Source organism: Thamnophis elegans, chromosome 8 (assembly GCF_009769535.1).
Source record: "Thamnophis elegans isolate rThaEle1 chromosome 8, rThaEle1.pri, whole genome shotgun sequence".
NCBI lineage: Eukaryota > Metazoa > Chordata > Lepidosauria > Squamata > Colubridae > Thamnophis > Thamnophis elegans.
Genome location: NC_045548.1, coordinates 79,443,566 through 79,454,529, shown reverse-complemented (window position 1 = coordinate 79,454,529; position 10,964 = coordinate 79,443,566). Strand labels below are relative to the sequence as shown.

At 49.1% G+C, this 10,964-nt stretch overlaps 1 protein-coding gene across 1 annotated transcript; it reads left to right on the top strand.

Moving 5' to 3' along the window:
• The first annotated feature begins 6,753 nt into the window (after window positions 1-6,753).
• Window positions 6,754-8,223, top strand: LOC116512075 (abnormal spindle-like microcephaly-associated protein homolog). Its single transcript, XM_032222351.1, has one exon. It carries the CDS (start codon window positions 6,754-6,756, stop codon window positions 8,221-8,223), a length of 1,470 nt encoding a protein of 489 aa, XP_032078242.1.
• Window positions 8,224-10,964: the final 2,741 nt, after the last annotated feature.

Genomic DNA, 10,964 nt, shown 5'->3' with positions numbered 1-10,964 from the left:
TGGGAGAGCAAGTACATTCAGCGAAGCATTGTGAGAGTTGTGTTGAAGAACACACAAACCAGCATACAGAGACACCGCAGTTTAAATAGGCTTTTACTTTCGTGGAAATAGAGGTATCAGAGTCCATCAAACAGTCCAAGTCATACACAGATAAGACAGTCCTCAGTGTCTTTCAGTTAAGGGATAATCCAAATAACATAATCCAGTATCATATAATCAGTCCGGTAAACAAAGTTTGCTAGCAGTTGCAAAACTTAACAATAGCTCACGGCACTTTCTAACAGCCAGCTTCCAAAACACTCAGATCAGATCAGCCTAGCATCTAATGAACAGAGAGAGAGCTAACAGTCGTTCTGGCTCCCTCTTGTGGCCGATTGAGGAAAACAGCAACCAATCACATTTTACACAGTATGATTTAAAGAAACAGGTACAACATTGTTACATGATTTATATATTGCCAACCCAACCGTTAGATTATATTCCTAACAGCAATGAAAAAAAAGTGACTTATGACTCTTTTTCATACTTGCGACCTTTGTGGCATCCCCATGGTCACGTGATCAAAATTCAGACCGTCTCCATTGACTCGTATTTATGACGTTTGCAACGTCCCCGGCGTCAGCTGAGTTGAACGTCTGTTGAGTAAACTCCCTGAGGAAGCCACAATCACTTAACCATGTTAACCAACTGAACAACGGCGGCAATCCCCTTAACAACTGTGGCAAGAAAGGTGGCAAAGTGGGGGCAAAACCACACTTAACCACAGAAATGTTGCGCTCAATTATGGTCGTAAGTCAAGGACTACCTGTAGGAGGATATTTTGCCCCCCCTGTCCTGCAGCAGAAGTTCCTGTATAGAATGGAAGTCTCCAGACTTGCCAGCTTAAAGACTGGTGGACTTCAACTCCCAGAATACCCCGTTGGCTTTCATGCCTAAGGTGGGACTAGAACTCAACAGTCTCCTGGTGATTGGTCCAAACTTACCCAGATGGCTTTCATGCCTAAGGTGGGACTAGAACTCAACAGTCTCCTGGTGATTGGTCCAAACTTACCCAGATGGCTTTCATGCCTAAGGTGGGACTAGAACTCAACAGTCTCCTGGTGATTGGTCCAAACTTACCCAGATGGCTTTCATGCCTAATGAGGGACTAGAACTCAACAGTCTCCTGGTGATTGGTCCAAACTTACCCAGATGGCTTTCATGCCTAATGAGGGACTAGAACTCAACAGTCTCCTGGTGATTGGTCCAAACTTACCCAGATGGCTTTCATGCCTAATGAGGGACTAGAACTCAACAGTCTCCTGGTGATTGGTCCAAACTTACCCAGATGGCTTTCATGCCTAATGAGGGACTAGAACTCAACAGTCTCCTGGTGATTGGTCCAAACTTACCCAGATGGCTTTCATGCCTAATGAGGGACTAGAACTCAACAGTCTCCTGGTGATTGGTCCAAACTTACCCAGATGGCTTTCATGCCTAATGAGGGACTAGAACTCAACAGTCTCCTGGTGATTGGTCCAAACTTACCCAGATGGCTTTCATGCCTAATGAGGGACTAGAACTCAACAGTCTCCTGGTGATTGGCACCAAGTCATCAAGTTGGTTTTCGTGTCTAAAGTGGGATTAGAACTCACAGGTCTCCTGCTGATTGGCCCAAAGCCATCCATCCCCAAATGATTTCTCCTTTATAAATCATTTTGGCTTATCACGTTACATATAGAGTAGATCCCTCCAACATCCCATAAATGGAGATTACCATGTAAAGTGATATACTGATATAGAGACACTTATACCAGTGTTTCTCAACCTTGGCAACTTGAAGATGTCCGGACTTCAACTCCCAGAATTCCCCAGCAGTGGTTAGGACAGTGTTTCTCAACCTTGTCAACTTGAAGATGTCTGGACTTCAACTCCCAGAATTCCCCAGCCAGCGAATGCTGGCTGGGGAATTCTGGGAGTTGAAGTCCGGACATCTTCAAGTTGACAAGGTTGAGAAACACTGCACTATATACTGTGCTTGTGAATCCTGCGTCCAGTTTGGGTCACCATGATACAAAAAAGATGTTGAGACCTTAGAAGGAGTTCAGAGAAGATAAGGGAGCTTCAGGATAAATTGTACAAGGAAAGGTTACGGGAAGTAGTACGTTCAGGATAATGAAGAGAAAGATGCCCGAGGGATGAGAGTGGGACAGAATATCACTCTTCCAATACTTGAGAAAAGAGGGGTCAATCTATTGTCCAAAGCACTTGAGGGTAGAATAAGAAGCAATGGGTGGAAACTAACCAAGGAGAGAAGCAACTTGGAACTAAGGAGAAACTTCCTAACAGTGAGTACAATTAATCAGTGGAACAGAAGTTGCCTCCAGAAGTTGTGGGTGCTCCATCCCTGGAGGTTTTCAAGAAGAGACTGGGCGGGCAGTTGAGGGTCTCCTGCTTGAGCAGGGGGCTGGACTAGAAGACCTCTTAGTCCCCTTCCAGCCCTGTGATTCTAGGTACTGTGAGGAGTGTCCTTCTCTGAGCTGTGCGGTTGAGGAGATACCCAAAAGTAGATCCAGCATCCCTTCTATTCATTGGCTTTACATCATACCTGTGAAACAAAGATGGGTTCTCCGTTCCAAATATCAGCTGTCCCAATGTTTCCCCCAGCAGCTCATGCTTGGCTGCGCATAGGCCATGATGCCACAATTGCGGTGACATCACGCCTTGAGGTCATGGCTGGCCAGAATTCTCGGCCTAAGAAAGAATTGGCTGGAAGGCCTAACAGGCACAAACAGAACAGGGTCTGTGCAAGTTTACCCACCGGGGACAGATAGGGTGTTCGGTTGGCTTTGCCAAGGATGCAGGAGCCTTCCAGAGGGCACAGGGGGCACCGTTCTCTGCCCACTCACCCTCTTCTTTTCTTTCCGCCAGGTCAGAGATCAACACGTAGCAACGCAGCTCAACCTTTCAGAGATCAGCCAGAGGAAAAAACATCAAGGTAGTAGCAGCTCATCCTCCAGGCCTGCGCATCGTTTCAATCGGCTTTTGACATCTCCAGTAGGTTTGACCGAAGACAAAAGGGGCACTGCTGATCCTAGACTAACCAGGGTTAAACCCCCCATTGAAACAAAGCTTCTTGAAACATGGCTCCTTTCCAAAACTTAGTCCCGGTGTGAAGGTTTGGGTCCAGTCCTCAGAAGAGGACAAGGGCAGCGGTGAAATCCAGCAGGTTCTGGAGAACCAGTAGCGGAAATTTTGAGAAATACGAAGGACCAGCAAAGACCAATTGTGGCTGGCCGCAGAGTGGGGAGGGAATGGAGATTTTTGCAGTATCCTTCTTCTGCCACGCCGACCAAGCCACGCCCACAGAACCGGTAGTAAAAAAAAAATGAATTTCACCACTGGATAAGCAACTGTCAGCATTCCAAATAGCATCCAAAAGTAAATCAAGAGTCCAAGGGAAAGTATTGCTCAAAGTTCCTATTGATGAAGAGAGCCATGTTGGCACTTCTGGGAAAAACCTAAATCCGAAAGCTTCCCGGTTTCCCCCACCCAATTGGAAGTCCACGAACTTGCCCCCACACCCACAAGTCCATCCCATGGTCCAATCTCCCCCTGCCATGCTGGCAGCTTCCACCCATCCAGTTCCGGTCAGGATGCAGAGGTGCAGAGACAAAGGATGACCTTGTATTTCTAGAAAGAATGTTGTTATGGCTACATATCATCTAACTCCGTACAATTCCCCCTCCCATTTTCCCACCATAGAAAATGCATAGTACTGCAGGCCACTTCAGCTGACTGTTATCTGCAGTTCAGCGGTTCTAATCTCACCGGCTCAAGGTTGACTCAGCCTTCCATCCTTCCGAGGTGGGTGAAATGAGGACCCAGACTGTGGGGGCGATGTGCTGACTCTGTAAACTGCTTAGAGAGGGCTGAAAGCCCTATGAAGCGGTATATAAGTCTAACTGCTATTGCTACTATTGCTATAGTAGAACAATAGAAAGTGTGGCAGGACAAAGACCCACAAGAAAAGAGGGCTGCAGGCCTCACACTTCTGAGGTGAGACGTTTCCTCAAAGAACATGTTTATTGCAGTGGTGAAATTCATTTTATTTTACTACCAGTTCTGTGGGCGTGGCTTAGGGGGCATGGCAGGGGAAGGATACTGCAAGATCCCATTCCCTCCCAACTCCTAGGGGAAGGATATTGCAAAATCTCCATTCCCTCCCCACTCTGGGGCCAGCCAGGGATGGTATTTGCAGGTTCTCCGAACTACTCAAAATTTCCGCTACCGGTTCCCCAGAACCTGCTGAGTTTCAGCCATGGTTTATTGAATCTATCATATTGGCACAGGCTGGTGAAAACCGACTCTGGAGGTTTCTACGGTTTTCACCTAAAAGAGGGCTTCAAGCCTGACAGCAGCCCTATTTCCTGACTAAAGTAGGTCCGTAGAATTATAGCTCAGGTTTAATCTCTTTCAGTTCTCTACAAAGATGCATTTTGGGAAATAAAAGCTGTGGGGATACAAGAATTGAAGAGAAGGTTTAAAACTTTTCCCCTGGTGGGTCAAGAGACGAACTGGCTGCAAGTTCTTATCGAAAAGGGATCAAAACAAGAACCATTTGCAAGAAAAGCAATAAGGCAGAGTTGATGCACAGCAAATTCACAGGAATTAGTGTTTTCAATAGATTAGCGGTCTCCAACCTTGGCAACTTTAAGACTTGCGGACTTCAACTCCCAGAACTCTGGGAGTTGAAGTCCGCAAGTCTTAAAAGTTGCCAAGGTTGGAGACCCCTGGACTAGAGTATCTTAGCTCAGGGTTGAACTGTGGGGTCCCCGGTGCCCTCTGAGCTGGGTTGTTTTCTTGCAGACGTTTCATTACCCAGCTAGGTAACATCTTCAGTTCTAGAAGGCTTTGTGGAGTGGAGGAAGGAGGAGAACGGTGGAATCCTTTGGGGTGAACCTGATGGTTTTCTTGCAGACATTTGGTTTTTGTTTTTTTGGCAAAGGGACTTAAATTAGTAGATCAGCGAAATGATGTGGACCTAGGAGCCAAGGTGGCGCAGTGATTAGGGTGCAGTACTGCAGGCCACTTCAGCTGACTGTTATCTGCAGTTCAGCGGTTCAAATCTCACCGGCTCAAAGGTTGACTCAGCCTTCCATCCTTCCGAGGTGGGTGAAATGAGGACCCAGACTGTGGGGGCAATATGCTGACTCTGTAAACCGCTTAGAGAGGGCTGAAAGCCCTATGAAGCGGTATATAAGTCTAATAAATAAATAATAAATAAATAGTGTATTTAGACTTTGGCAAGGCATTTGACAAAGTAGACCACAATCTACTTCCTGCTCAGATATAGTAAATAATAATAATAATAATGTGGGATAGACAGCATCACTACCCCATGGATTCGTAAGTGGCAGACAAATCGTAATCAACGAGTACTCCTTAATGGTCCCACATCCACGTGGAGGGAAGAAAACAGTGGGGGTACCACAAGGTTCCATTCTAGGCCCAGGACTCTTCGATATTTCCAAAAATGACTCAGATGTGGGAATAGGAGGAGAACTCATCAAATTTGCAGATGGTACTAAACTGGCAGGAATAGCCAACACCCTAGAAGGCAAGCGCAGGATCCAAAAAGTTCTTGGCGGACTTGAATAATGGGCCCCACACAACAAAAGGAAATTTAATGTGGCGAAAAGCAAAGTTTTATACCTGGGCAGAAAAACCCAGAGACAGAAGTACAGGTTAGGTGAAACCTGGCTCCAGAACAGGAACCGTGAGAGGATCTTGGAGATAACATCATCAATTCTGGAAGGGAGGAGGGTTTGGGAGAGGAGGAGAAGCAGTGGGGGGGGAGAGGAGGAGTGTGTGGTCCCTGGTGCTCTCTGAGCTTGATGGTTTTCTTGCAGATGTTTCATCACCCAAGTAGGGTAACTCATCATCAGTTCTAGAAGAGAGAGGGGTTTGTGAACTGAAGGAGGAAGAGGGCAGGGATGAGAAGGAGAAAGATGAGAACCGTGGGGGTCCATGGGATCTCTGAGTTAACCGAGACCCCCCCTCTGGGGCCCCTTTAACAAATTCTCTGTGTCTTTGTATTTGCTTTTGTTATCTTTCCCTTTAATAAGGAGAACAATTCAGAATGTCCTTTCTTTTGATTATGCAGCCTATAAAAGGGATGGTGTCATTTCTCCCTTTCATTTTCTCGCCAGTGAAATCCATCCATACCCATTAGATCGCACAGGGTCGGCCTCCTCCGGGTTCGATCCACTAGCCAATGCCATCTGGCTATGACCCGGGGGGGGGGCTTCTCTGTTGAAGCTCCGGCCCTTTGGAACGAACTCCCCGCGGAGATTCGGACCCTCACGTCTCTCCCTGCTTTACGAAAAGCCGTTAAAACCTGGCTGTGCCGGCAGGCCTGGGGTTGATGAGTTCCCTTCCCCTCTCGACAGGTGTGGTTGTTGGTCATTTTAAATGTCTATTTTGTACTTGTATGTTTCCCTTGCCCGTTTAAGTTGTTCACCGCCCTGAGTCCCTTTTTGGGAATAGGGCGGCATATAAATAAAATAAAACTTAAACTTAAACTTAAATCGATGAAACTGAGACTGCTCTGTCACTGAAAAGTTCCAAATTAAACTGTAAATCAAATGATCTTCCTTGTCTTGGTGTCATAATTGGGATTGGTCTAGCGCTTCTGTAAAAGCCACATCTGGCCAACAGACATCAGTACCTCCTTGCTAACACCTGCCGTTTCCCCTCACCCCCCCCCCCCAGATGGAGACCTACGAGGATCACCCTTGGTGCTCCTACCCAAGCGGAGAAGAGGAGATGACAGATGAAGAGAAGCACCACCACGACCGGCAGCTGGCCAAGATCAGAGCCCGGAGTAACAGCCGTTCCCGACACCGATCCTCCTTCCTAGTGGACGAGCTCGACATGCTCATGGACAAGGCGGCCACCACCATCCAGGCCACGTGGCGAGGCCATCTCACCCGTAAGCAGATCATGACAGAGCAGGCCGCGGCCGCCACCATCCAGGCTGCTTGGAGGCGATACATCGCTCGCGAGTACCGTGCTCTGCAGCGGCAGGAGGTGCCTTCGCCACAAGTCTACCGGCGCCGAAGATCGTCCTCCGTCTCCTTTGAGGGGCGGAGAGAATCCAGGGGGTACTCCAGGATGGACAGGGAGAGAGCGGCCGTGATCATTCAGGCACACTATCGGGGCTACATGACTCGCCAGGCCCTCCACGAATGCCAGCAGGCAGCCACCACCATCCAAGCTCACTGGCGGGGATACCGTACCCGACGGGACTTGACCCAAGCAGGAAGGCACGCTTACCATCCTGGACACCCGCAGAGGACCTACTACAGTCCCCCAAGGTTTCCAAAGGGGACTTACTACGGCCATCCCAGCTACATGCCCGGGAGCTCCTCCTGGGTGGGCCCGTACCCCAGGAAACATTGGCGCAAATGCCTTGTGGGAGACCCCGAGGAGTGGGAAAGCAAGGTACCACGATCCCCGTCCTCCATGGTCCAGCGAGAGAACACTGAGCCCTCCCAGCCCAAGACGTGTCCGCGCTGCGGGAGGTGCACTAGCATCCGTGTGCTTGTCGGCGTGGGCAAAGGGCCGCCATCGGAATCGGAAACAGAGGACAGTGAATGTGAAAGGCACGCAAGTGTCTCTCCGTCCAGAAGTGCCCAAAGGATGTCCTACACCTCCAGGCAGGAGGGACCGACGTACAGCCAGTCACGCCGTTACGGGCCCCGCTTCTCCTATCAGGCGCCTTCCAAAAGCTACCACGTGCCCGGGGAAGAGCAGATGCGGAGGCAGAGCCGAGAACCCGGCGTAGTCGTCAGTCAGCGCCTGGCCTCCAGCACACAAACCTCCGTACGGCTGACACGGGAGCGCACCAACACCCGGAGTCTCTCCTCCACCAGCGTCCAAGCCCAGCAGCTGCAACAGCAAGGCATGCCTCCCCAGGGCACCTCCAACTGGTTGTACGAAAACTACGGGGCTCGCCGGATGGGCGAAGGGCAGAGGCGCGTGTTCAAAACCAGGAAGCAGATGTGGCAAGTGGTCCGCGCAGCCACCCTGATCCAGGCCTTCTGGCGGGGCTGGAGGGTCCGACAAACGTTGCGTCTCCAAGAAGAAGCGGCAATCAAGATCCAGTCCGCTTATCGGGGTTACCGAACCAGAGCTTACCTGATGGAGGTGGGAATAATCAGCGAAGGAGATACGGATTAAAACGTTTTTTTTTTGGGGGGGGGGAGGACTGGTCCTCTTGGAACGGGGGTGGGGGGGTGGGAGAGGAAGAGGGAGGCTCAAAGGAGAACCCCTCTTTCCACCTTTGTCTCCCGGCCTCCTCTAACAAGCAAGCTTGCAATTCTAATAAATGGAGCCTAATTATGAATACTTCTCAGTTTTGTTTTCAGGGAGTCCCCGACCTCAGGGGTGGGTTTCAATTTTTTTTACTACCGGCTCGGTAGGCGTGGCTAGAGGGGGGGGGCGTGTGACTGAGTGGGCATGGCCAACTTGACGTCACTCATGCACACTCAGTCACACGACCCCCTCACCGAAAGGGTGGTGAAAGGTTTTGACGGGGGGCGAGTGGTGGTGGGGGCTTCAGCCTCGCCGGAGCTAAGGGAGCACCTGCAAACTACTAGTAAGAAAAAGAAGGTTTTTAGCCTCCCCGCCCCCCCAGGAACACTCTGCAGGCTTCAGCAAGGCTGGGGAAAGGGAAAAATCCAGTTTTGCGAAAAATGGGTGGAAAACTTGCCGTTTTTTGCAAAAACGGGGGCATTTTTGCCTTCCCCCAGCCCTGCTGAAGCCTGCAGAGTGTTCCTGGGGGCTGGGGAAGGCAAAAACGCCTCCATTTTTGCCCAAAACAGCCCTTCTCTGGGACTGGCATGCGCACCCCATTAAAAAGGGGGGGGAATTACATTTTTTCGATGGAGATTGTTCTGCGCATGTCCAGAACAGAAAATAAAGATGGCGCCACCCAGGATAGAACCGGTGCGGTCAGGTGTCGGGCTGAGTTCGGCTGAACCGGTCCGAACCGGTCGGAACCCACCTCTGTCCAACTTAAACTATTTGTTTACTGAGTATTTGAAGTTCAAACAGCACTAAAGGGACGACTCAGGAATGTTGTTGACACTGGTTCACCGACAAATGCGCGCTCGACAGAAGCGCGCCGATGAAACCGCGGAGGAGAAAACCGCAAGTTCGAAATCGTGCCGACGAATTAGCGCTGAAGCGCGCCGACAACAACGCGTAGATAGAAGCGCGCTCTAAACCTAACCCTAAATCTAAACCTAACCCTTACCTTAACCGTAATCGCGCTTCTGTCGGCCCTCTTTTGTCGGCGCGCCTTTGTGTGCGCGCTGTCGACGTCGCGGTTGACACTTACGAGGATTGCAGCGTCCACGGGGTCGTGTGATGAAAATTGGCATGCTGGGCAACTGGCATGTACTTGTGACGGTTGCAGTGTCCCTGAGTCGTCCCTTTTTACGACCTCCTGACAAGCAAAATCCACGGGGAAAGTAGGTTCGCTTAACGGCCCTGTTGCCAACTTAACCACTGCAGCAATTCACTTAAAAAAAACGTGGCAGGAAAGGTCGTAAAATGGGGCAAGGCTCACAACTTAACAACTGTCTTGCTTAGCAGAATGGAAGATAATAGAACAATAAAATAAATAATGAAAGAGAACAACCGAGGAACACCGACTACATGGTTACCAAAAAAGGAATCTGTTGAACAGGCAAATCTTTCCAGCGGCAATTTGTTTCATTTCTGTTTATTTAATATTTCTTGCTCTAATGTTTGTACCCGTCTTTAGGGTATTTGTAAGTCGCCTATTTGACCGTGAGATGGGTGGCATAAAAAAATTAAGAAAATAAATAAACTATGTTGGTTAGAGAGAATAGAATACAATACAATACAATAGCAGAGTTGGAAGGGACCTTGGAGGTCTTCTAGTCCAACCCCCTGCCTAGGCAGGAAACCCTATACCGTTCCAGACAAATGGCTATCCAACATCTTCTTAAAGGCTTCCAGTGTTGGGGCATTCACAACTTTTGGAGGCAAGGAATTCCACTGATTAATTGTTCTCACTGTCAGGAAATTTCTCCTCAGTTCTAAGTTGCTTCTCTCCTTGATTAGTTTCCACCCATTGCTTCTTGTTCTGCCCTCAGGTCCCTTGGAGAATAGCTTGACTCCCTCTTCTTTGTGGCAGCCCCTGAGATATTGGAAGATTGCTATCATGTCTCCCCTAGTCCTTCTTTCCATTAAACTAGACGTACCCAGTTCCTGCAACTGTTCTTCATATGTTTTAGCCTCCAGTCTCCTAATCATCTTTGTTGCTCTTCTCTGCACTCTTTCCAGAGTCTCCACATCTTTTTTATATCGTGGTGACCAAAACTGGATGCCGTATTCCAAGTGTGGCCTTCCCAAGGCATTATAAAGTGGTATTAACACCTCATGTTATTTTGATTCTCTCCCTCTGTTGATGCAGCCTAGAACTGTGTTGGCTTTTTTGGCAGCTGCTGCCCACAGCTGGCTCCTATTTAAACGGTTCTCCACTAGGACTCCAAGATCCCTCTCACAGTTACTACTACTGAGCAAGGTACCACCTATGCTGCCTTCTGGTGCTTTGGAGAGTAGTTTGACTCCCTCTTCTTTGGTGCAACCCCTGAGATATTGGAAGACTGCTATCCTGTCTCCCCTAGTCCTTCTTTTCATTAAACTAGACATACCCAGTTCCTGCAACCGTTCCTCATATGTTTTAGCCTCCAGTCCCCTAGTCCTCTTTGTTGCTCTTCTCTGCACTCTTTCTAGAGTCTCCACATCTTTTCTGCATCGTGGCGACCAAAACTGGATGCCGTATTCCAAGTGTGGCCTTCCCAAGGCATTTATCAAGTGGTATTAACCCTTCACGGGATCTTCATAATACTCCCTAGATGCCACGACTTAAGGGGGCAGCTTCCCAG